A 27,899-nucleotide genomic window follows, 5' to 3' on the forward strand; every position below is an offset into this window, starting at 1 on the left:
CAAATGATGTATGGAAAGGAATGAAAATATAGATACAACATGAGAAAAACGATAGCCTCTTTGAAATACATTGAATTGCTTAATCACTTTAAGCATCAAATCAAAATCTAATTGTATTCGTCACATGCTAGGTGTAGACTAACAGTGAAATGCTTACTTACGGGCCCATCCCAACAATGCAGAGCTTGAGAAAATAGAAAAATAATAATACGTAATAATAGATACACAATAAGTAATGATGACTTGGCTATATACAGGGGTACCAGTACCAAGTCGATGTGCAAGGGTACGAAGTAATTGAGCTAGATATGTAAATGTCGACAATGAATGTAGAACTATGAATAAAGTGACACTTGCAGCAACGTATGTGATGATTTTAAAAAGGTTGTACATAAAGGGTCAATTCAGATAGCTGATTCAAATAATCAAATCTTGACGATGAGTTGGTTATTTCAATCAGCTGTGTAGTGCTAGGACAAAAACCAAAACGTGCACCCGGGGGGGTTGTTGTTCTTTGGCGCCCTCCACTGTATTAAGTAGGCTAAGTAGGTTCCTGTATGTCCAACATCTCTGAACCGTCTGGTATGTCTCGAGACTCGAGAGCATGTCAAATGCACAAAACTAGTACAAAGCATTTATTTCGCTACTACTGTCATCATTCTAATAGCATTGTTTGGAAAGTCACTCTGCCGGGGTCCCACCTGGTTCAAATCTGTACTCACGAGGATGTAATTAAACACTGTCTCAACTTCCAGATATGTGTGAATGGACTCTTATTCACCAATCAATCCAAAAAATAAGGCATTTTTAAATTAGTATGAAATAAATATGTATTGTACATGCAATATGACACACAGTATAACAGGTATATGTGATAAGACGTGTCAATGTCCTCTCATTGAACCATAATGAAACATTTGGGATTTCCACTATCAAATGTTATCCTCATGTTGAGTCAATGGTATAATGCTATTAAAGGAGTATAATGCTGCCCATCAGTCACCATTATGTCACTGTCTCAGTCATGACCACACAGACACACATGGTCTTGGTCTGGTTTAAACAGGGAACAGAGGAAGAGTGAAGGAGGGGTTACTATCACATATACCGATGAACTCTGCAGTGTCAAGAGTTTTGGTGAAAGATGTGGAGCTATTTCAAGCCTTTGTTGTGTTTTCTGATGATTCCCCTCACCTCCAGTGCAACAGCTACAGGTACAGTGAACATTTTGTTCTTTGCATTGATTGAGTACTACACGCACACCACCCATACTTTCTTTCTATTCAAGACAAAATGAACAAAACATAAAAAGAGGGAGTATACACTGGGAAAACCATAGTGTATTAGAAGAATTATGAGCAATTTCTATTTAACTTTATTTCCTAAATTGATTTGAGATGCTACTTCATGAAGATGTACAGTGTCTTCAGAAAGTATTCATACCCCTTGACTTATTCCACATTTTGCTGTGCTACAGCCTGAATAAAAAATTGATTAAATTGTTTTTTCTCTCTCACCCATCTACACACAATACCCCATAATGACAAAGTGAAAACATATTTTTTTTTGTTGCAATGTATAAATATTGACACCCCTGAGTCAATACTTTGGCAGCGATCACAGCTGATAGTCTTTCTGGGTAAGTGTCTAAGAACTTTCCACACCTGGATTGTGCAACATTTGACCATTATTATTTAAAAAATTCTTCAAGCTCTGTCAAATTGGTTGTTGATCATTACAAGTCAACCATTTTCAGGTCTTGCCATACCTATTCAAGTAGATTTAAGTCCCAATTCGGCCACTTTACTGTCTTTTTTGTAAGCAACTCCAGTGTCGATTTAGCTTTGTGTTTTAGGTTATTGTCCTGCTGAAAGGTGAATTAATCTCCCAGTGTCTGGTGGAAAGCAGACTGAACCAGGTTTTCCTGTAGGATTTTGCCTGTGCTTATCTCCATTCCATTTCTTTTTTATCCTGAAAAACTCCCCAGTCCTTAACGATTACAAGCATACCCATAACATGATGTAGCCACCACTCAGTAATGTGTTGTATTGGATTCAGTGGATGCTGCTGAGGGGAGGACGGCTCATAATAATGTATAGAATGGAGCAAATGGAATGGCATCAAACACATTGAAACCATGCGTTAGATGTATTTGATATCATTCCACTGATTCCGCACCAGCCATTACCACAAGCCCGTCCTTCCCAATTAAGGTGCCACCTTAATTGTGATTGGATTTGCCCCAAACATAACACTTTCTATTCATTTTTTGCAGTATTACTTTAGTGCATTGTTGCCAAACAGGATGCATGTTTTGGGATATTTTTATTCTGTACAGCCTTCCTTCTTTTCACTCTGTCAATTAGGTTAGTATTGTGGAGTAACTACAATGTTGTTAATCCATCCTCAGTTTTCTCCTATCACTGCCATTAAACTCTGTAACTGTTTTAAAGTCACCATTGGCTAATGGTGAAATCCCTAAGCGGTTTCCTTCCTCTTCGGCAACTGAGATAGGAAGGGCACCTGTATCTTTGTAGTGGCTGGGTGTATTGATACACCATCCAAAGTGTAATTAATTATGCTCAAAGAGATATTCAATGTCTGCTTAAAAAAAAAGGTTAACTACCAATAGGTCAAATCAAATCAAATGTTATGTGTCGAATACAACAGGTGTTGACCTTACCTTGAAGTCCTTAACCAACAATGCAGTTCAAGAAATAGTTAAGAAAATATTTACTAAATAAACTAAAGTAAAATTTTTTATAAAAAGTTACACAATAAAATAACAATAACGAGGCTATATCCAGGGGGTAACGGTACCGAGTCAATGTGCGGGGGTACAGGTTAGTCGAGGTAATTTGTACATGTACAGTTGAAGTCGGAAGTTTACATACACTTAGGTTGGAGTCATTAAAACTCGTTTTTCAACCACTACACACATTTCTTGTTAACAAACAATAGTACACAAGTATAAACACCATGGGACGATGCAGCAGTCATACCGCTCAGGAAGGAGACGCGTTCTGTCTCCTAGAGATGAATGTAATTTGGTGCGAAAAGTGCAAATCAATCCCAGAACAACAGCAAAGGACCTTGTGAAGATGCTGGAGGAAACAGGTACAAAAGTATCAATATCCACATAAAACGAGTCCTATATCGACATAACCTGAAAGGCCGCTCAGCAAGGAAGAAGCCACTGCTCCAAAACCGCCATAAAAAAGCCAGACTACGGTTTGCAACTGCACATGGGGACAACGATTGTACTTTTTGGAGAAATTTCCGCTGGTCTGATGAAACAAAAATAGAACTGTTTGGCCATAATGACCATCGTTATGTTTGGAGGAAAAAGGGGGACGCTTGCAAGCCGAAGAACACCATCCCAACCGTGAAGCACGGGGGTAGCAGCATCATGCTGTGGGGGTGCTTTGCTGCAGGAGGGACTGGTGCACTTCACAAAATAGATGGCATCATGAGGAAGGAAAATGATGTGGATATATTGAAGCAACATCAGTCAGGAAGTTAAAGCTTGGTCGCAAATGGGACAATGACCCCAAGCATACTTCCAAAGTTGTGGCAAAATGGCTTAAGGACAACAAAGTCAAGGTATTGGAGTGGCCATCACAAAGCCCTGACCTCAATCCTATAGACATTTTGTGGGCAGGACTGAAAAACCGTGTGCGAGCAAGGAGGCCTACAAACCTGACTCAGTTATGCCAGCTCTGTCAGGAGGAATGGGCCAAAATTCACCCAACTTATTGTGGGAAGCTTGTGGAAGGCTACCCGACACGTTTGAACCAAGTTAAACAATTTAAAGGCAATGCTACCAAATACTAATTGAGTGTATGTAAACGTATGACCCACTGGGAATTTGATGAAAGAAATAAAATTGAATTTTCACCTAAAATCTAACTGCCTGTAGCTCAGGACCTGAAGCTATGATATGCATATTCTTGATGCCATTTGAAAGGAAACACTTTGAAGTTTGTGGAAATGTGAAATTAATGTAGGAGAATATAACATATTAGATCTGGTAAAAGATAATACAAACAAAAAAACATATGTTTTCTATTATTATTTTTGGTTCCATCATCTTTGAAATGCAAGAGAAAGCCCACAATAGAATATTGCAGTTTTAGGCGCAATTTAAATTTGTGTGTGCAAAGTTTCAGATTGATCCAGTGAAGCATTTCAATACTGGACTGTTTTGTATCAAGTCTGCCCAAATGTGCCGAATTGGTCAATTGATACATTTTCAAGTACATAACTATAGAGAACATACAAAAATGATATGGTAATACAAAATGTAAGTTTACACACTCCCAGGAATGTCATACATTATGGATCATTAGCTTATACACTAACTCTCACACATCTAGATGGCCGGGCGGGGTGGGTTTGGAGCCAGAGACAGCAAGGGTTCAAACTGTAGAATCCAGTTCCTACATTTGAATATAAAAATGGATTCTATCAAACAAAACTATGCTACATTTTATCTCTGGGACCCTTAGGATGACAAATCAGAGCAAGATTACTGAATGTAAGTACATTATTTACCTTCAGAGGTGAATGTATCAAACCAGTTGCCGTGATAAGTTTTTTGTTGTTGTGCACTCTCCTCAAACAATAGCATGGTATTTTTTTTTACTGTAATAGCTACTGTAAATTGGACAGTGCAGTTAGATTAACAAGAATTTAAGCTTTCTGCCCATATAAGACATGTCTATGTCCTGGAAAGTTTGCTGTTGCTTACAACAGTAATGCTAATCCATTGGCGCACGTTAGCTCAACCGTCCCGTATACGGGACACCGATCCCGTAGAAGTTAAATACTATTATTGCACACAGAGTGAGTCCATGCAACTTATTATGGGACTTGTTAAGCAAATGTTTACTCCTGAACTTATTTAGGCTTGCCATAACAAAGGGGTTGAATACTTATTGACTCAAGATTTTTCAGCTTTTAATTTTTAATTTGTTTGTAACATTTTCAAAAAACATAACTCCAATTTGACATTATGGGGTATTGTGTGTAGGCCAGGGACAGCAATCTCAGTTTAAACCATTTTAAATTCAGGCTGTAACACAACAAAATTTGGAAAAAGTCAAAAGGTGTGAAAACTTTCTGAAGGCACTTTATATTACAATATGTGAACAATCATAGTTGCCAAAATAACAGAGGCCAAAATAACTATATCTTCATTGTGACAGTAACATTTTCCAAACAATACCACCATTAATACCTGTATTTGTTTTAATGGTTTTGTCTCGAAAACCCCCACACACATGTTAGCTTCCTTAAAGTGGGCTAATTTTATTCCCACTCTAAAGATATGACATGTTCCCATTAGATAAAGAGGAATAGTGGATCGCACAGGAAGCAGGACCAAAATGGACTCAGGAAGATATGAGTGACACACAGCCTTGCATGCAGTGATAGACAAAAAGTTATATTCTTCTACATACAGCCACTGTGGAAGTAGACTGCACTCAGATGATTGCAGAGGCTTGGGACAAGTCAGGCTCTCAGAAAACACCCCTGATCCAACACACTACCCCACATTTAGTCTTAGATGAAATTAGCTGTGACACAAAGCAGACATGCTCAGAGGTGTTGCCAAACTTGCCAAAATGATTTCTATATTTCCCAACATATCAGTTAGTCCAGTTTATTCTAATTAGACTAAACTCACTTCACGCTTGTTATGTCTGCCCTCAGTGAGAAGAGTCTCAGTGCCTGAGGATCATCGTCTGTACCTGGCCTGCAGTGGCACTGTTGACTTACAGTGGCGACACCACGTCAACGGGATCATAGTCACTAAACAAGGCCAGTCGGTTGCTTACCGGAACCACCAGAAATATCACCTCCAGCCTGATGGATCTCTGGTTATAGAAGAGCTGGAGCCATCTGACTCAGGGGACTACTATTGCAACGACCAGCTAGTAGCAGACGTGGAGGTACTGAAAGGTATGAGGACAGCTTACAATGTGAAATGTAGCGCATGTCTGACCACCACTCTAGAATTTTTATAAAATATATTGGTTGCTGTCCTTGATGATGAGAGCTGAAAATGGACCGCTGACTGGCGATAAATAATGGTTGAACCAATTATCAATTTCAAGCAGGAAAAGTGGACAACCATCAGTGAAATTGCTCTGTCATTGGAGTGATAGTAAACTATTTTAAAGAAAATTAGCTGAAACATACTTATTATTATTGTTGTGACAAACTTTTCATTATTGTTATTTATTTTTGCGAGGTGTTCAGATCACAGACAGGCATTCATATTCAAAAAGTACATGTATAAAGAAATTAAAAGCAGTAGAAAACATAAATAAAATAAGCATTATTTGTCCTGTCGGTCCCATCTCCACTCTCCCTCCCCGCGTCTTAGTAGGTGCGACCCATTCCTATTCCCCCTCCCTCCCCCCACGGGCTCATGTTGTGGACATTCTGTTTCTATCCACAAAACAAAACATAATGGGTAACTTATCTTATGTTTGTAAAACTGTTTGTGGGACCAAGACACACATGAATAGAATCAGCCTGCATACATCGATATTCTACACAGATATTCCAAATACAGTTGATAAATTCAAACATGATTGCATTACATTAACTCATAATAAGCTTTTGAACTTATCAACTGCTCTATTGAATGTACGGTATCAAATGTTGTTTCCTTGGCGCTGTTCATACGAGATATGGAGCGCTCTAGTGAAATAAAGTCAAGGAAGTTTTGTAGTCATTGAGTTATGCTGAGCTTATGTGGAGGCTTCCATCTGGTCACTAACATTATTTTTGCCGCAGTCAGTTCAGACAAACATACTCGTTTCTGGAGTACTGTGACTCGAGTCAGTGAAGAGTCATCCTTCAACAATAATATTTTTGGGAGATAGGGAATGGCAGCACCAACTATGCTCGACACACACCTGGCAACCTGTGACCAAAACGTCTTCACACTGGGGTAGTCCCACATCATGTGCATGTAGGTTCCAATATTTATTTGAGAACACAACAGACAAGTTGTAATAGGAGCCAGTTTAAATTGGCAGCGTTTCTGCGGAGTCAAATAAAATGGAAGGAATTTTTGTAGTGTATCAGTTGATGATTCAAATTTCGGGAGGTCATTGGGATATTGTTCTACTCTCTTTTTTAAAATCGTTTTTTATATATATATATATATATATATTTTTTTTTTAAATAACAATTTTTTTATGGGGGGGGGGGGGGATTTTACCCCCCTTTTTCGTGGTATCCAATTGGTAGTTACAGTCTTCTCCCATCGCTGCAACTCCCGTACGGACACGGGAGAGGCGAAGGTCGAGAGTCGTGTGTCCTCCGAAACACAAACCAACCGAGCAGCACTGCTTCTTGACACCGTGCCCGCTTAACCCGGAAGCCAGCCGCACCAACGTGCCGGAGGAAACACCGTACACCTGGCGACCAAGTCAGCGTGCACTGCGCCCGGCCCGCCACAGGAGTCGCTAGTGCACAATGGAACAAGAACATCCCTGCCGGCCAAACCCTCCCCTACCCTGGACGGCGCTGGGCCAATTGTGCGCCGCCCCATGGGTCTCCCGGTCGCGGCCGGCTGCGACAGAGCCTGGACTCGAACCAGGATCTCTAGTGGCACTGCGCCACTCGGGAGGCCCATTCTAGACTCTTTTCCAATCTGTATTTTGTTTGTAGTCTTTAAGATCTGTATTCCATACCGTAACTCTTCCCATTGGTTTATGGAGGGCTTCTAGTAGTTTTTTATATAGATTGAATACAAAACCTCCACTTGTGTACTGGCTACATAAAAACTCAGTGAGTGGATGGAATGGCTCCATAAGTGTGCATAGCGGTTCTTAACTGCAAAAAACATGTATAAAAAAACAATGACGAACCAGTTAAATTATACATATTCTTTAGGTCATAAAAGGATAATAAACCTTAATCATTCATTATGTCCGAAAGTTTATGAATTCCTTGTTCAGACCATTGTTTAAAAATAATACGTTTCCCTCTCAAAGGGAGTTATGTGTTATGGCTTTTCAACCTCTGCCATATCGTGGATTCAGAGCAATCTACTAATAGAACTCAAAGGGTTTTCTTTAATGGAAGCTTCTCTAATGTCAAACATGTAAAGTGTGGTGTACCGCAGGGCAGCTCTCAAGGCCATCTACTATTTTCTAGTTTTACCAATGACCTGCCACTGGCATTAAACAAAGCATGTGTGTATACTGACGATTCAATCATATATGCATCAGCAACCACAGCTAATGAAGTCACTGAAACCCTTAACAAAGAGTTGCAGTCTGTTTTGGAATGGGTGGCCATTAATAAACTGGTCCTGAACATCTCTAAAACTAAGAGCATTGTATTTGGTAGAAATCATTCCCTAAATTCTGGACCTCAGCTGAATCTGGTAATGAATGGTGTGGCTGTTGAGAAGTTATGGAGACTAAATTACTTGGCGTTACCTTAGATTGTAAACTGTCATGGTCAAAACATATAGATTCAATGGTTGTAAAGATGGGGAGAGGTCTGTCTGTAATAAAGAGACACTCTGCTTTTTTGATCCTCACACTCCAAAAAGCAAGTCCTGCAGGCTCTAGTTTTGTCTTATCTTGATTATTGTCTGGTCGGGAGATTGTGGAGGCCAGGTCATCTGATGCAGCACTCCATCACTCCTTCTTGGTAAAATAGCCCTTACACAGCCTGGAGGTGTTTTGGGTCATTGTCCTGCAGACACATGCAGAGATAATCCGTTCAACCACAACACGTCTCACAAAGACACGGCAGTTGGAAACAAAAATCTCAAATTTGGACTCCAGACCAAAGGACACATTTCCAACGGTCTAATGTCCATTGCTCGTGTTTCTTGGCCCAAGCAAGTCTCTTCTTCTTATTGGTGTCCTTAGGATTGGTTTCTTTGCAGCAATTCAACCATGAAGGCCTGATTCACACAGTCTCCTCTGAACAGTTGAATTCTGTGAAGCATTTATTTGGGCTGCAATTTCTGAAGCTGGTAACTCTAATGAACGTATCCTCTGCAGCAGAGGTAACTCTGGGTCTTCCATTACTGTGGTGGTCCTCATGAGAGCCAGTTTTATCACAGCGCTTGATGGTTTTTGCGACTGCACTTGAAGAAACGTACAAAGTTCTTGACATTTTCCGTATTGACTGACCTTCATGTCTTAAAGTAATGATGGACTGTCGTTTCTCTTTGTTTATTTGAGCTGCTCTTGCCATAATATGGACTCTGTCTTTTACCAAATAGGGCTATCTTCTGTAAACCCCCCCCTACCTTGTCACAACACAACTGATTGGCTCAAAAGCATTAAGAAGGAAAGAAATTCCACAAATTAACTTTTAAGAATGCACACCTGTTAATTGAAATGCATTCCAGGTGACTACCTCATGAAGCTGGTTGAGAGAATGCCAAGAGTGTGCAAAGCTGTCATCAAGGCAAAGGGTGGCTATTTGAAGAATCTCACACATAAAATATATTTAGATTTGTTTAACACTTTTTTGCTTACTACAATATTCCATATGTGTTATTTCATAGTTTTGATGTCTTCACTATTATTCTACAATTTAAAAAATAGTTTTAAAAAATAAAGAAAAACCCTTGAATGAGCAGGTGTGTCCAAACTTTTGACTGGTAGTGTATAGATATATATTTTAATTGATGTAGTTCTGTCCTTGAGCTGTCCTTGTCTATTAATGTTCTGTATTATGTCATGTTTCATGTGTTGTGTGGACCCCAGGAAGAGTAGCTGCTGCTTTTACAACAGCTAATGGGGATCCTAATAAAATACAAAGAAAAATACCAAAGGTAGTGCATTATTTCTAAGTATTGGTGTTTGGGTATGCCATTGCACTTCCCAATTACCCATTTTTTTCGATTTGTTGCCAGGTCTGTTTTGAGCAGGCGATGATTGGTCCAAACTGAGTATGTCAAAATTTAGGAGCAAAGGCAGAGAATAGTACATATTTCAATGTAAATGTTGACACTATATTTTCCCCTATTTCCAACCAAGGAAGACATTTATCTTGATCAAACAATTTCTTAAGTGGGCAGAGCACTAGAGACAAAGCATATAACTTGAAGTTTGGTAAACCTAGATCCCCAAAAACGTTGGGTTTCTGGAGGCTAGTCATTTTAATTCTGGGACATTTCTGTTTCAATATCAAATTTAAGACTGCATTTTTTTTCTTATCTCAGTACCCTAATGGCGTGGGCAAAGGAAGCGTACTAACAAATAAATTCAGTCTAGGCAAGACATTCATTTTGACTATCGAAATTCGACCTGATAATGTTAGATTAAACCATCTGTCGAGATCTGCTGTAATTGCAGTTGTGACTTTGTAGAAAAATGTCAATGCCCAGGTTGAACATTGCTTTGTTAAGTGGGAGCAGAAACATAGCCTACTTTGTTCATCTAATGAGCATATTACTATCAGTGTCAAATACTCTTGTTACCAATATTTAGTACAATAAATATATCTTCCCACAGGCCAAAGGTTTGCTGTTTCTGCTGGCCGAGCCCTATTGCTGCCCTGTACAGTATCTAGCAAAGCCAAGCAGAGGTGGTTCTTCAGGAAAGATAGTCATGCGAAACGAGAACCCATCTCGACTCTGTTCAGAAATGGGACCGTAAAAATGGAGAGAAAGGACACCCACAAAAGGTTTTCCTATGATGAAGATAGTGCCCTGCAGATCCTCAATCTGCAGCCAGGGGACTCTGGAGAGTACCTGTGTAATGGGGAAACGGCAGCCAAAGTAATGGTGTTAACAGGTAGAGCTTTCCAAATTGCATTTTACTCCTGTTTTTCCCTTATATCTACACTGTATCTATTTAATTGTCTGTGTATTTTCATTTCACAGTATCATACTTAAAATGTCATGCTTATGCATAACCTTTTTTTGCAAACCCAGATCACCTCAACATCCAGAGTACCACTGCTGTTATGCAAACAGGTAACACAAAGCAACACCTTGCAGTTCTTAAAAGTATAAATATTACACCAAAATCCAGGGTTTTAACTGTGAGCTGTAAAAGTATATTATATGACCAATATACTATATAATTTTCAGATGTTGTTTGGAGAGAGAACAGAGAGACACGCCCTACAAATGGTAGGTTGTCCACGAAAGTTCAGACACAAATTGGGGTAAAAACCTTGTTTTTGCTCTTTGTGGTGAAATTGAAATGGCAGTGTGTGTTGTTCAATATCGAGGGTCTTGAAATTTAAAGAAGATGGACTAAAGTCGCGATGCAAAATAAAGAACATACGTGCCACCCCATAGAGATCCTATTATATTACTATGTGTTGTATGTGCCATCCACCCAACATTGTGTTTACTGTTAGCGACCCTCCATGCTGTGTGCTCGCTTCAGAGAGCATGAACTGGGCTTTCGTCCTGTTATCAGGTGACATTTTCACATATCAAATTGTGCTTCATGCTTTTGTCTATTAGTTGTGATGATGATAGCTGTCATTGGACTATGCATCGTGGTGCTTCTGGCTGGTCTGCTGGGCTTTTTGCTGATAGGAAGACTGAGCAAAAGAAGAAAGAAATGCAGTACAGGTAAAAAAAATCTAAACAATTATATTATATGCCTCTGATCTTGTTTGTAATAAATGAAATTGGCCTATACAGCCATGCAACAACCTTTTTTTACAAACGTGACAAAATTACTCTATTCCCTATACTGACAGAACACAAGCAGGAAGGAACTGAACTCCAGACTAGGTGCTTGTCAAATCTAGGTAAAGAACACTGTCCAATTGTTTGCTGACAGGAAAGTCTTTATAGTAGGGTTTGTGTAAAATGTGTGCATTCTCCCAAGTATTGCTCTCATTGAAAACAATGTATTTTTTCATATTTTGTCTTATAGAGTCTGAGATCACACATAGTGATGGGGAAGAAGTGAGTACAAATGAATATCACTCATTGAAAACATTGCTAAAATTTAAATGTAAATATTTGTATGTTTCCGTGTGTGTCTCAGAGCCCTTCTCATGTGGAAGACACTGAGGTTCAGTATGCATCTCTGGGTCGGCAGAACTGGAGGGAAAGATCGAGGGTACTGGGAGACCAGCATCACGTCATCTATTCCGCTGTGGTCACTGCTCGACCAGCATCCCAGGGTTTGGAGAGAATAAAACATTGATTTGACTGATGACCTTTACCAGACAGTTCGTATTTTACCTCTTTGTATTACAGTATGAGTACATTTTACACAGGTTGCTCTTTAATCCTATAATAAATGTATTTTCATCTTTCAAGATACGTAAGATACTATTATTTTAGCCAACTAATTCTATATCCTGTTGGCTTAAAACAATTATATTGAGATTCTTTGGAGAAAACCAACAATAATTATTACATTACCTTTTCAACATTTACAGAAACACTCATATATGCACAAATCAAAATACAATCATATTTCCATCAAGAACGGATATTCAAAGAACAATGTCAGCAGTGCATGTGATGCATCATGCGCCTGGATGAACACATTGGGCCACTGTTGCATATGTAACATCTCCCTGGGCCAATCCTGGCACTCCCTGAGCAATGGGGGCGGGCCTTACCAGTGTGCTTCAGACTGGCATAGCGCTGACTCACTTCCTATGAAAAAATATCAGGGTTAGAGATTAAATATTGACTTCATGCCATCCAAACCTCTCAGGCATAGATTTACAGTTAGATAAGGTTTAGTCCTAACCATTGTGACTTCAATCATTTACAGAAGTACTTTTACCTTGAGACTTCAATTCCTGTTCACACAGGTGCTGCACAAATGTTGTTTTACCTGAAAGGCAACAATTCACAGAGGCAATCTGCAGTTCAAACAATAACAAATGGGTTAACCTGCCATTGTTTTGGTAAATAGCTGACCAATGGGGCTGAAGAAATATAACCACTCTCAAATTCATAGACAGCGCTATGGATGCGAGGACTGACCATCCATAAAATCAAAATGATAGTTTTAATCATGTTTTGAGAATATAGAATCAAGCTTATGATTGGGGTTATAATTGGGGTTTTGATCGGGTAAGACGGTTCAACTAAGCTCATTCAGTATTTATAAGTTATATTGTTCAAGAATCAATGGGTATATATAATTACTTAAAGTGAAAAAAAATGTAACAACTGCAGATTGAAAAAATACAAACTTTTATTTTGTAATGTCACTTTAAGTAAACTTGTCAAACTTGAGATATATTCAAAGTCTTAACTATTTAAGCGTTTGCATTCCCTTCTGTCTTTGCTGCTACCATTCAACCATAACAAGAAAGGGGATGATCAAGATTTGTACACTATCATTCTACACTGAGTGCACAAAACATTAGGAACACCTGCTCTTTCCATGCCATAGACTGACCTGGTGAATCCAGGTGAAAGCTATGCTCCCTTATTGCGGTCACCTGTTAAATCCACTTCAATCAGTGTATATGAAAGGGAAGAGACAGGTTAAAGAAGGATTTCTAAGACTTGAGACATGGATTGTGTATGTGTGCCATTCAGAGGGTGAATGGGCAAAATAAAATATTTAACTGCCTTTGAACGGGTTATGGTAGTACGTGCCAGGCGCACTGGTTTGTGTCAAGAACTGCTACTCTGCTGGGTTTTTCACACTCAACAGTTTCCCGTGTGTATCAAGAATGGTCCACCACCCAAAGGACATCCAGCCAACTTGACACAACAGTGGGAAGCATTGGAGTCAACATGGGCCAGCATCCCCGTGGAATGCTACCGACACCTCGTAGATTCCATGTCCCGACGAATTGAGGCTGTTCTGAGGGCAAAAGGAGGTGCAAGTCAATATTAGGAAGGTGTTCCTAATGTTTTGTACAGTCAGTGTACGTTTACCATACACTAACTTGTTTTTCCAGTCACTGAAAGAGAAAGTGAAAGTAAAGATGACATTCCACAGCACAGTCTATGCATAGGTGAAAGTACAAGAGCAGACGCCTTCGTGTCTAATCACAAAGAGGAATGATTTTTCTGCTCTCTGTGAAGTCTTCTTTCCGTAATTGTTTTCGAGTTTTCTAACTCTCACCATGCCAAACGTAAATCTCATCTTGGAGGCTCTGTCTGCCGTCTCAGGTTGCAACGTGGAATCAGCCACTGCGGGAACACTTTCACTAACCCCACAGGACTTTGTCAATGTAGTTGCACTAAAGGAGTTCTACGTACAAGAGGGCCTTCTAGAGTTGGAGTACCCAAGTTTGGGGACATTGTCTTTAAATGTTGCCTTAGCTTTACAAGATGCCCCATCCGCCGCATCCATTCCACAAACCACTGTTTCTGTGAATGTGAATGAGTTTCTTGATTCTCGGTATGACTACGACTTTACAAATGTTAAGGATGGGGAAGCAGTGTTTACTCGGGGAAAGGAGCAGTACGTCCGACCCTGTGGCTGGAACCGCATTGCCCTGAAGGTTTTGAACAAATACAGGGATGGAGATGGATGGTTGGGGACCGGAGACGAGGCTTGGCCAGTGTCCTACCACGGACCTGCTATGGACGGATCTCAGGGCATCATCAGGAATGATGGAGATGGAGATGGAGCTGGTGCTACTGTCGGAAGAGGAGTCTACTCAACACCGGACATTAACATAGCTGAGAAGTTCTCCAAGAGATTCACGTCCAAAGTAGATAACAAAACCTACAAGGTGGTGCTACAGAATAGGATCAACCCTCAGAAAAGGCAACAGTGTCGGAGAGAGAGTTACTGGCTGGTCTATGTGCCTGAGGGATCATCTCCTGTTCAAGAGAGAGCTATTGTGGAAAACTCCATCCGTCCTTATGGTTTGCTGCTTAAGGAAGTGTTGTAATCCAGGCAGACAATGTTTGAAAGATAAGTAAATAGGTTGCCGTAATCATACACAGTATGATCAGAAAATTAAGAGATGTAACATCAGATGAATACAATTCTATATCAACTAAGTAACAAGGTTAATTTGTTATAGTCATAGGATTAGCATAAGATTGTTAGATTTTTTCCCCCAGTGTAAATGTAGTCTTTACCTGATAGGCTACTATTAAGGATGTGTTCAAGGGTTTTAAAATGACTTAAAGTAAGAGTGCATTGTTTATTTACAAGATACTTTAATTTCCAGTGAACCCGCATTATCTAACCACATAGTCAAAGCATCAATACAGCACCAATATACTACACTGCTGCCTAGTGGTATTTTATGGTATTCCTTTTCCAATTGTTGACTTAAATGAACAATTTGCCTGATAGTTTGCTAGTGTCTTTATCAGTAATCTATGTGAACATATGCTTAGTACTTTGAAAATGCATTAATTAATGGTTTATTCACATTAAAATATTGTTATATAACACTGAACAAAAATATAAATGCAACATGTAAAGCTTTGGTCGCATTTTTAATGAGATTAAATAAAAGATCCCAGAAATGTTCCATATGCCAAAACAAAGTGTGTTTCTCTCAAATTTTGTGCGCAAATTGTACATTCCTGTTAGTGAGAATTTCTCCTTTGCCAAGGTAATCCATCGATCTGACAGGTGTGGCATATCAAGAAGCTGATTAAACAGCATGATCATTGCACAGGTGCACCTTGTGCTGGGGACAATAAAAGGCCACTCTAAAATGTGCAGTTTTGTCACACAACACAATGCCACATATGTCTCAAGTTTTGAGGGAGCGTGCAATTGGCATGCTGACTGCAGGAATGTCCACCAGAGCTGTTGCCAGAGAATGTAATGTTAATTTCTCTACCATAAGCCACCTCCAATGTCGTTTTAGAGAATTTGGCAGTACATCCAACCCTACTCACAACCGCAGACCAAGTGTAACCACGCCCGCCCAGGACCTCCACACCTGGCTTCTTCACCTGCGGGGTAGTCTTATGAGGGAGGATGCTGAGGAGTATTTCTGTCTTTAATAAAGCTCTTTTGTGGGGAAAATCTAATTCTGATTGGCTGGGCCTGGCTACCCAGTGGGTTGACCTGGCTCCCAAGTGTGTGGGCCTACCCACAGCTACGCCCCTGCCCAGTCATGTGAAATCCATAGATTAGGGCCTAATTAATTTATTTAAATTGACTGATTTCCTTCTATGAACTGTAACTCAGTAAAATCTTTGAAATTGCATTTATATTTCTGTCCAATATATATATATATATATATATACACATACATATACACACACACACACACACACATGCTTTGGTTTGATGCATTGATTACAAATAAGTGCAAACTTTCTTCTATAAATATAGCCTTTGTAAATCTAGGGCGGCAAGCCAAGGATTTGCAGCAAGCTCACCTGACCGGAAACAGAGTCCAAAGACACAGAGGGTGCCAAACAAGGCCGAGACTGGGGACAACACAGGCATTAGAAGTGTCCAACATGACACCACCTCCCTCTCTGCCACTTCTGTGTCTGGAACATAAACCACACCTTGGTTACCACACACTGCTGCCCAGCCCAGAGCTAGGATCACTGTTGGAGGAGAGCTGAGCAGAAACAGAAACCTTGAACAGGATTGATGACGAGTAGCCTGTATACCCTGACAGTCAACCACTGGTTATGAAGAAGTGCATACTCTTTTCCTGCACCCTAATAATAAACAGGAAACCAAACAAACCAAAAAAGCAGACTAAGCTTTGTCTGATATGTAAACCAATGTTAGGAGTTGCACCCCAAATTTAGGAAGTGTATACTATTGGTCAGCTTGTCGTTGTGTGCGAGAAAGAAATAGCCTATATTCAAAACAGACTCAGTGTCACACCCTGATCTGTTTCACCTGTCTTTGTGCTTGTCTCCACCCCCCTCCAGGTGTCGCCCATCTTCCCCATTATCCTGTGTATTTATACCTGTGTTCTCTGTTTGTCTGTTGCCAGTTCGTCTTGTCAAGCCTACCAGTGGTTTTCCCGTACTCCTGTTTTGCGCTAGCCCCTGTTTTCACCATTCTGCCTGTCCTGACCCTGACCCTGACCCTGACCATGCCTGCCGTTCTGTACCTTGTGACACTGCTCTGGATTATTGATCTCTGCCTGCCCTTGACCTGTCGTTTACCTGCCCCCTGTTTTTGTAAATAAACTTTTCTTATTTCGAACTGTCTGCATCTGGGTCTTATCCTGAGTCGTGATACTCTGGGACGATATATCCCAAATGTATACAACCAGTAGGCCTATGTTACATCCCACAAAATATCTAAAGCAATGAGGCTCATGCAACAGATCAGAATGCTTAGCTTCAAATGTTCATTAACTATTATTTCTTAACACTATAAGCACAGCAATGCAGACAAGGAAGTAGGCTACTGTCCGAATGTTCGTTCCATAATGCAATTTGCGGGCAAACACTATTGGCAAAATCGCACCTCACATGCTGGCGGTTTCATGAGACAGAGATGAAAATATCTGTTAGACATTTTGAAAGGTAAGACATGCCTCATAATATTTAGTAAAATGTTTAGGTTTCAAACAATTAAGATGGTTGGGGACCGGAGACGAGGCCTGGCCAGTGTCCTACCACGGACCTGCTATGGACGGATCAGGGCATCATCAGGAATGATGGAGATGGAGATGGAGCTGGTGCTACTGTCGGAAGAGGAGTCTACTCAACACCGGACATTAACATAGCTGAGAAGTTCTCCAAGAGATTCACGTCCAAAGTAGATAACACAACCTACAAGGTGGTGCTACAGAATAGGATCAACCCTCAGAAAAGGCAAAAGTGTCGGAGAGAGAGTTACTGGCTGGTCTATGTGCCTGAGGGATCATCTCCTGTTCAAGAGAGAGCTATTGTGGAAAACTCCATCCGTCCTTATGGTTTGCTGCTTAAGGAAGTGTTGTAATCCAGGCAGACAATGTTTGAAAGATAAGTAAATAGGTTGCCGTAATCATACACAGTATGATCAGAAAATGAAGAGATGTAACATCAGATCAATACAATTCTATATCAACTAAGTAACAAGGTTAATTTGTTGCAGTCATAGGATTAGCATAAGATTGCTTGAGATTTTTTCCAGTGTAAATGTAGCCTTTAGCTGCTGTAGGCTACTATTATGGATGTGTTCAAGGTTAATAAAATGACTTAAAATAAGAGTGTATTGTTTATTTACATTATACTTTATTTACAGTGACCCCGCCTTATCTAACCACATCATTTCAACCAGTTGTTTTGGAAAACGAGTGCTTCTAAAGTACAAATACCTCCAAAATGTTAGTTTGGATGACACTGAAAAAGACTTCACTATTGAAAAGCTGTAGTCACAACATCAATACAGCACCAATATACTACACTGGTATTGTTATGGTATTTATTTTCCAATTGTTGACTTACAGTGCCTTCGGAAAGTAATCAGACCCCTTGACTTTTTCCACATTTTGTTACGTTACAGCCTTATTCTAAAATTGATTAAATAAATAAAAATCCTCAGCAATCTACACACAATACCCCATAATGTCAAAGCGAAAAAAGGTTTTTAGAAATTTTTGCAATTGTATTAATAACAAAAAACTGAAATACCTTATAACATAAGTATTCAGACCCTTTGCTATGAGACTCGAAATTCAGCTAAGGTGCATCCTGTTTCCATTGATCATCCTTGAGATGTTTCTACAACTTGATTGGAGTCCACCTGTGGTCAATTAAATTGATTGGACATGATTTGGAAAGACACACACCGGTCTATATAAGGTCCCGTAGTTGACAGTGCATGTCAGAACAAAAACCAAGCCATGGGGTTGAAGGAATTGTCTGTAGAGCTCAGAGACATGATTGTGTTGAGGCACAGATCTGGAGAAGGGTACCAAAACATTTCTGCAGCATTGAAGGTCCCCAAGAACACAGTGGTCTCCATCATTTTTAAATGGAAGAAGTTTGGAAGACTCTTCCTAGAGCTGGCCGCCCGGCCAGGGAGGTGACCAAGAACCTGATGGTCACTCTGACAGAGCTCTAGAGTTCCTCTGCTGAGATGGGAGAACCTTCCAGAAGGACTCCCTGAGCAATGGGGGCGGGCCTTACCAGTGTGCTTCAGACTGGCATAGCGCTGACTCACTTCCTATGAAAAAATATCAGGGTTAGAGATTAAATATTGACTTCATGCCATCCAAACCTCTCAGGCATAGATTTACAGTTAGATAAGGTTTAGTCCTAACCATTGTGACTTCAATCATTTACAGAAGTACTTTTACCTTGAGACTTCAATTCCTGTTCACACAGGTGCTGCACAAATATGTTGTTTTACCTGAAAGGCAACAATTCACAGAGGCAATCTGCAGTTCAAACAATAACAAATGGGTTAACCTGCCATTGTTTTGGTAAATAGCTGACCAATGGGGCTGAAGAAATATAACCACTCTCAAATTCATAGACAGCGCTATGGATGCGAGGACTGACCATCCATAAGATCAAAATGATAGTTTTAATCATGTTTTGAGAATATAGAATCAAGCTTATGATTGGGGTTATAATTGGGGTTTTGATCGGGTAAGGCGGTTCAACTAAGCTCATTAAGTATTTATAAGTTATATTGTTCAAGAATCAATGGGTATATATAATTACTTAAAGTGAAAAAAAATGTAACAACTGCAGATTGAAAAAATACAAACTTTTATTTTGTAATGTCACTTTAAGTAAACTTGTCAAACTTGAGATATATTCAAAGTCTTAACTATTTAAGCGTTTGCATTCCCTTCTGTCTTTGCTGCTACCATTCAACCATAACAAGAAAGGGGATGATCAAGATTTGTACACTATCATTCTACACTGAGTGCACAAAACATTAGGAACACCTGCTCTTTCCATGCCATAGACTGACCTGGTGAATCCAGGTGAAAGCTATGATCCCTTATTGCGGTCACCTGTTAAATCCACTTCAATCAGTGTATATGAAAAGGGAAGAGACAGGTTAAAGAAGGATTTCTAAGACTTGAGACATGGATTGTGTATGTGTGCCATTCAGAGGGTGAATGGGCAAAATAAAATATTTAACTGCCTTTGAACGGGTTATGGTAGTAAGTGCCAGGCGCACTGGTTTGTGTCAAGAACTGCTACTCTGCTGGGTTTTTCACACTCAACAGTTTCCCGTGTGTATCAAGAATGGTCCACCACCCAAAGGACATCCAGCCAACTTGACACAACTGTGGGAAGCATTGGAGTCAACATGGGCCAGCATCCCAGTGGAATGCTACCGACACCTCGAAGATTCCATGTCCCGACGAATTGAGGCTGTTCTGAGGGCAAAAGGAGGTGCAAGTCAATATTAGGAAGGTGTTCCTAATGTTTTGTACAGTCAGTGTACGTTTACCATACACTAACTTGTTTTTCCAGTCACTGAAAGAGAAAGTGAAGATGACATTCCACAGCACAGTCTATGCATAGGTGGAAGTACAAGAGCAGACGTCTTCGTGTCTGATCACAAAGAGGAAGGATTTTTCTGCTCTCTGTGAAGTCTTCTTTCCGTAATTGTTTTCGAGTTTTCTAACTCTCACCATGCCAAACGTAAATCTCATCTTGGAGGCTCTGTCTGCCGTCTCAGGTTGCAACGTGGAATCAGCCACTGCGGGAACACTTTCACTAACCCCACAGGACTTTGTCAATGTAGTTGCACTAAAGGAGTTCTACGTACAAGAGGGCCTTCTAGAGTTGGAGTACCCAAGTTTGGGGACATTGTCTTTAAAAGTTGCCTTAGCTTTACCAGATGCCCCATCCGCCGCATCCATTCCACAAACCACTGTTTCTGTGAATGTGAATGAGTTTCTTGATTCTCGGTATGACTACGACTTTACAAATGTTAAGGATGGGGAAGCAGTGTTTACTCGGGGAAAGGAGCAGTACGTCCGACCCTGTGGCTGGAACCGCATTGCCCTGAAGGTTTTGAACAAATACAGGGATGGAGATGGATGGTTGGGGACCGGAGACGATGCTTGGCCAGTGTCCTACCACGGACCTGCTATGGACGGATCCCAGGGCATCATCAGGAATGATGGAGATGGAGCTGGTGCTACTGTCGGAAGAGGAGTCTACTCAACACCGGACATTAACATAGCTGAGAAGTTCTCCAAGAGATTCACGTCCAAAGTAGATAACAAAACCTACAAGGTGGTGCTACAGAATAGGATCAACCCTCAGAAAAGGCAACAGTGTCAGAGAGAGAGTTACTGGCTGGTCTATGTGCCTGAGGGATCATCTCCTGTTCAAGAGAGAGCTATTGTGGAAAACTCCATCCGTCCTTATGGTTTGCTGCTTAAGGAAGTGTTGTAATCCAGGCAGACAATGTTTGAAAGATAAGTAAATAGGTTGCCGTAATCATACACAGTATGATCAGAAAATTAAGAGATGTAACATCAGATTAATACAATTCTATATCAACTAAGTAACACGGTTAATTTGTTATAGTCATAGGATTAGCATAAGATTGTTAGATTTTTTCCCCCAGTGTAAATGTAGCCTTTACCTGATAGGCTACTATTAAGGATGTGTTCAGGGGTTTTAAAATGACTTAAAGTAAGAGTGCATTGTTTATTTACATGATACTTTAATTTCCAGTGAACCCGCATTATCTAACCACATAGTCAAAGCATCAATACAGCACCAATATACTACACTGCTGCCTAGTGGTATTTTATGGTATTCCTTTTCCAATTGTTGACTTAAATGAACAATTTGCCTGATAGATTACTGATAAAGACACTAGCAAACTATGTGAACATATGCTTAGTCCTTTGAAAATGCATTAATTAATGGTTTATTCACATTAAACTATTGTTATATATAACACTGAACAAAAATATAAATGCAACATGTAAAGCTTTGGTCGCATTTTTTATGAGATTAAATAAAAGATCCCAGAAATGTTCCATATGCCAAAACAAAGTGTGTTTCTATCAAATTTTGTGCGCAAATTGTACATTCCTGTTAGTGAGAATTTCTCCTTTGCCAAGGTAATCCATCCATCTGACAGGTGTGGCATATCAAGAAGCTGATTAAACAGCATGATCATTGCACAGGTGCACCTTGTGCTGGGGACAATAAAAGGCCACTCTAAAATGTGCAGTTTTGTCACACAACACAATGCCACATATGTCTCAAGTTTTGAGGGAGCGTGCAATTGGCATGCTGACTGCAGGAATGTCCACCAGAGCTGTTGCCAGAGAATGTAATGTTAATTTCTCTACCATAAGCCACCTCCAATGTCGTTTTAGAGAATTTGGCAGTACATCCAACCCTACTCACAACCACAGACCAAGTGTAACCACGCCCGCCCAGGACCTCCACACCTGGCTTCTTCACCTGCGGGGTAGTCTTATGAGGGGGGATGCTGAGGAGTATTTCTGTCTTTAATAAAGCTCTTTTGTGGGGAAAATCTAATTCTGATTGGCTGGGCCTGGCTACCCAGTGGGTTGACCTGGCTCCCAAGTGTGTGGGCCTACCCACAGCTACGCCCCTGCCCAGTCATGTGAAATCCATAGATTAGGGCCTAATTAATTTATTTCAATTGACTGATTTCCTTCTATGAACTGTAACTCAGTAAAATCTTTGAAATTATTGCATTTATATTTCTGTCCAGTATATATGTATATTTCTGTCCAGTATATACAGTGATCCCTCGCCACTTCGCGGTTCACTTATCGCGGATTCGCTATTTCGCGGATTTTCATAATGCATTTTTTTTTTTTTTTTGGTGCATTGTGCTCTGCATTCTGATTCGCTAAAAACTCACTCCCGCTTCTTGTATCAAAACATGCTACGAATTGTGCTATCATTTTGTCGTCTCGTGCAGTTATGTGTACGTACATAAAACAGCTTGGCAAATTTACATTAAGTTGGCCAAATTATCTTGTAATTTCGAACATCTTCTAAACCCATAATGTCGACGAAACGGCCTACACGTGAGTCACTGTATTTGTATACATGTAATAGTTGCTAATTGTAAAAAAAAAAAAGTTTTCTATTTCGCGGATTTCACTTATCGCGGGTCATTTTCGGAACGTAACCCCCGCGATAAACGAGGGATTACTGTATATATATATATATATATATATATATATATATATATACATACACACACAATGCTTTGGTTTGATGCATTGATTACAAATAAGTGCAAACTTGCCTCTATAAATATAGCCTTTTTAAATCTAGGGCGGCAAGCCAAGGATTTGCAGCAAGCTCACCTGACCGGAAACAGAGTCCAAAGACACAGAGGGTGCCAAACAAGGCCGAGACTGGGGACATCACAGGCATTAGAAGTGTCCAACATGACACCACCTCCCTCTCTGCCACTTCTGTGTCTGGAACGTAAACCACACCTTGGTTACCACACACTGCTGCCCAGCCCAGAGCTAGGATCACTGTTGGAGGAGAGCTGAGCAGAAACAGAAACCTTGAACAGGATTGATGACGAGTAGCCTGTGTACCCTGACAGTCAACCACTGGTTATAAAGAAGTGCATACTCTTTACCTGCACCCTTATAATAAACAGGAAACCAAACAAACCAAAAAAGCAGACTAAGCTTTGTCTGATATGTAAACCAATGTTAGGAGTTGCACCCCAAATTTAGGAAGTGTATACTATCGGTCAGCTTGTCGTTGTGTGCGAGAAATAAATAGCCTATATTCAAAACAGACTCTGTGTCACACCCTGATCTGTTTCACCTGTCTTTGTGCTTGTCTCCACCCCCCTCCAGGTGTCGCCCATCTTCCCCATTATCCTGTGTATTTATACCTGTGTTCTCCGTTTGTCTGTTGCCAGTTCGTCTTGTCAAGCCTACCAGCGGTTTTCCCATACTCCTGTTTTGCGCTAGCCCCTACTTTTTCACCATTCTGCCTGTCCTGACCCTGACCCTGACCATGCCTGCCGTTCTGTACCTTGTGACACTGCTCTGGATTATTGATCTCTGCCTGCCCTTGACCTGTCGTTTACCTGCCCCCTGTTTTTGTAAATAAACTTTTGCTATTTCGAACTGTCTGCATCTGGGTTTTATCCTGAGTCGTGATACTCTGGGACGATATATCCCAAATGTATACAACCAGTAGGCCTATGTTACATCCCACAAAATGTCTAAAGCAATGAGGCTAGTGCAACAGATCAGAATGCTTAGCTTAAAATGTTCATTAACTATTATTTCTTAACACTATAAGCACAGCAATGCAGACAAGGAAGTAGGCTACTGTGCGAATGTTCGTTCCATAATGCAATTTGCGGGCAAACACCATTGGCAAAATCGCACCTCACATGCTAGCGGTTTCATGAGACAGAGATGAAAATATCTGTTAGAAATTTTTAAAGGTAAGACATGCCTCATAATATTTAGTAAAATGTTCAGGTTTCAAACAATTAAGATGGTTGGGGACCGGAGACAAGGCCTGGCCAGTGTCCTACCATGGACCTGCTATGGACGGATCAGGGCATCATCAGGAATGATGGAGATGGAGATGATGCTGGTGCTACTGTCGGAAGAGGAGTCTACTCAACACCGGACATTAACATAGCTGAGAAGTTCTCCAAGAGATTCACGTCCAAAGTAGATAACAAAACCTACAAGGTGGTGCTACAGAATAGGATCAACCCTCAGAAAAGGCAAAAGTGTCGGAGAGAGCGTTACTGGCTGGTCTATGTGCCTGAGGGATCATCTCCTGTTCAAGAGAGAGCTATTGTGGAAAACTCCATCCGTCCTTATGGTCTGCTGCTTAAGGAAGTGTTGTAATCCAGGCAGACAATGTTTGAAAGATAAGTAAATAGGTTGCCGTAATCATACACAGTATGATCAGAAAATGAAGAGATGTAACATCAGATAAATACAATTCTATATCAACTAAGTAACAAGGTTAATTTGTTGTAGTCATAGGATTAGCATAAGATTGCTTGAGATTTTTTCCAGTGCAAATGTAGCCTTTAGCTGCTGTAGGCTACTATTATGGATGTGTTCAAGGTTAATAAAATGACTTAAAATAAGAGTGTATTGTTTATTTACATTATACTTTATTTACAGTGACCCCGCCTTATCTAACCACATAATTTCAACCAGTTGTTTTGGAAAACGAGTGCTTCTAAAGTACAAATACCTCCAAAATGTTAGTTTGGATGACACTGAAAAAGACTTCACTATTGAAAAGCTGTAGTCACAACATCAATACAGCACCAATATACTACACTGGTATTGTTATGGTATTTATTTTCCAATTGTTGACTTACAGTGCCTTCGGAAAGTAATCAGACCCCTTGACTTTTTCCACATTTTGTTACGTTACAGCCTTATTCTAAAATTGATTAAATAAATAAAAATCCTCAGCAATCTACACACAATACCCCATAATGACAAAGCGAAAAAAGGTTTTTAGAAATTTTTGCAATTGTATTAATAACAAAAAACAGAAATACCTTATAACATAAGTATTCAGACCCTTTGCTATGAGACTCGAAATTCAGCTAAGGTGCATCCTGTTTCCATTGATCATCCTTGAGATGTTTCTACAACTTGATTGGAGTCCACCTGTGGTCAATTAAATTGATTGGACATGATTTGGAAAGACACACACCGGTCTATATAAGGTCCCGTAGTTGACAGTGCATGTCAGAACAAAAACCAAGCCATGGGGTCGAAGGAATTGTCCGTAGAGCTCAGAGACATGATTGTGTTGAGGGTACCAAAACATTTCTGCAGCATTGAAGGTCCCCAAGAACACAGTGGTCTCCATCATTTTTAAATGGAAGAAGTTTGGAAGACTCTTCCTAGAGCTGGCCGCCCGGCCAGGGAGGTGACCAAGAACCTGATGGTCACTCTGACAGAGCTCTAGAGTTCCTCTGCTGAGATGGGAGAACCTTCCAGAAGGACAACCATCTCTGCAGCACTCCACCAATCAGGCCTTTATGGTAGAGTGACCAGACAGAAGCCACTCCTCAGTAAAAGACACATGACAGCCCGCTTGGAGTTTGTCAAAAGGCACCTAAATACACTCAGACCATGAGAAACAAGATTTTCTGGTCTGATGAAACCAAGATTGAACTCTTTGGCCGGAATGCCAAGCGACACGTCTAGAGGAAACCTGGCACCATCCCTACGGTGAAGCATGGTGGTGGCAGCATCATGCTGTGGGGATGTTTTTCAGCGGCAGGGACTGGGATACTAGTCAGGATTGAGGCAAAGATGAACGGAGCAAAGTATAGAGAGATCCTTAATGAAAACCTGCTCCAGAGCTCTCAGGACCTCAGACTGGGGCGAAGGTTCACCTTCCAACAGGACAATGACCCTAAGCACAAAGCCAAGACAATGCAGGAGTGGCTTCGGGACAAGTCTCTGAATGTCCTTGAGTGGGCCAGCCAGAGCCCGGAAATCTCTGGAGAGACCTGAAAATAGCTGGGCAGCAACGCTCCCCATCCAACCTGATAGAGCTTGAGAGGATCTGCAGAGAAGAATGGGAGAAACTCCCCAAATACAGGTGTGCCAAGCTTGTTGCTTCATACCTAAGAACACTCGAGGCTGTAATCACTGCCAACGGTGCTTCAACAAAGTACTGAGTAAAGGGTCTAAATACTTATGTAAATGTAATTTTTCTGTGTAAAAATCTGCAAAAAAGAAATTCTACCTGTTTTTGCTTTGTCATTATGAGGTATTGTGTGTAGATTGATGAGGGGAAAAAAAACATTTAATCAATTTTTGAATAAGGCTGTAACCTAACAAAATGTGGAAAAAGTAAAGGGGTCTGAATACTGTCCGAAGGCACTGTATATGAACAATTAGCCGGCTAGTTTGTTAGTGTCTTTATCAGTAATCTATATGAACATATGCTTAGTGCTTTGAAAATGCATTAATTAATGGTTTATTCACATTAACCTCTATGGGATCGGTGTCCCGTATACGGGACGGTTGAGCTAATGTGCGCTAATGTGATTAGCATGACTGTTGTAAGTAACAGCAAACTTTCCAGGACATAGACATGTCTTATATGGGCAGAAAGCTTACATTCTTGTTAATCTAACTGCACTGTCCAATTTACAGTAGCTATTACAGTGAAAAAATACCATGCTATTGTTTGAGGAGAGTGCACAACAACAAAAAACGTATCACTGCATCTGGTTTGATACATAATGTACTTACATTCAGTAATCTTGCTCTGATTTGTCATCCTGAGGGTCCCAGAGATAAAATGTAGCATAGTTTTGTTTGATAAAATCCATTTTTATATTCAAATCTAGGAACTGGATTCTACAGTTTGAACCCTTGCTGTCTCTGGCTCCAAACCCACCCCGCCCGGCCATCTAGATGTGTGAAAGTTAGTGTATAAGCTAATGATCCATCATGTATGACATTCCTGGGAGTGTGTAAACTTACATTTTGTATTATCATATCATTTATGTATGTTCTCTATAATTATGTACTTGAAAATGTATAAATTGACCAATTCGGCACATTTGGGCAGACTTGAAACAATATAGTCCAGTATTGCCTCAATTGGAAACTTTGCACACACAATGCTGCCATCTAACGGCCAATATCAAAATTGCGCCTAAACTGCAATATTATATAGTGGCCTTTCTCTTGCATTTCAAAGATGATGAAAATAATAATAATAGAAAACGTATGTTTTTTTGTTTGTATTATCTTTTACCAGATCCAATATGTTATATTCTCCTACATTAATTTCACATTTCCACAAACCTCAAGGTGTTTCCTTTCAAATGGTATCAAGAATATGCATGTCCTGAGCTACAGGTAGTTAGATTTGGGTATGTAATTTTAGGCGAAAATTGAACAAAAGGGATGATCCTTAAGAGGTTAAACTATTGTTTTTCAGTTATATATATATATATATATATACACACACTACCGGTCAAAAGTTTTAGAACACCTACTCATTTAAGAGTTTTTCTTTATTTTTACTATTTTCTACATTGTACAATAATAGTGAA

At 40.2% G+C, this 27,899-nt stretch overlaps 1 protein-coding gene across 1 annotated transcript; it reads left to right on the plus strand.

The window, feature by feature from the left end:
- Positions 1-1,126: 1,126 nt before the first annotated feature.
- LOC311131663 (uncharacterized protein) lies at positions 1,127-12,185 on the plus strand. The gene is made up of 9 exons (XM_084164777.1): positions 1,127-1,214; positions 5,716-5,964; positions 10,506-10,787; positions 10,928-10,969; positions 11,087-11,128; positions 11,471-11,581; positions 11,713-11,763; positions 11,892-11,923; positions 12,006-12,185. The coding sequence occupies exons 1-9, from the start codon at positions 1,145-1,147 to the stop codon at positions 12,165-12,167; spliced, it is 1,041 nt and encodes a 346-aa protein (XP_084020903.1). The 5' UTR covers positions 1,127-1,144; the 3' UTR covers positions 12,168-12,185.
- Positions 12,186-27,899: the final 15,714 nt, after the last annotated feature.

The sequence above is a fragment of the Coregonus lavaretus genome (assembly GCF_964263955.1).
Source record: "Coregonus lavaretus genome assembly, chromosome: 7".
NCBI lineage: Eukaryota > Metazoa > Chordata > Actinopteri > Salmoniformes > Salmonidae > Coregonus > Coregonus lavaretus.

What these genes read in the sequence shown, in the direction of transcription:
- LOC311131663 (XM_084164777.1), top strand. Translation starts at nt 1,145, where the DNA reads ATGTGGAGCTATTTCAAGCCTTTGTTGTGTTTTCTGATGATTCCCCTC. An exon ending in CTCCAGTGCAACAGCTACAG is followed by an intron (nt 1,215 to 5,715) that starts GTACAGTGAACA and finishes GTCTGCCCTCAG; the next exon opens with TGAGAAGAGTCTCAGTGCCT. An exon ending in TAGGTGCTTGTCAAATCTAG is followed by an intron (nt 11,764 to 11,891) that starts GTAAAGAACACT and finishes TTTGTCTTATAG; the next exon opens with AGTCTGAGATCACACATAGT.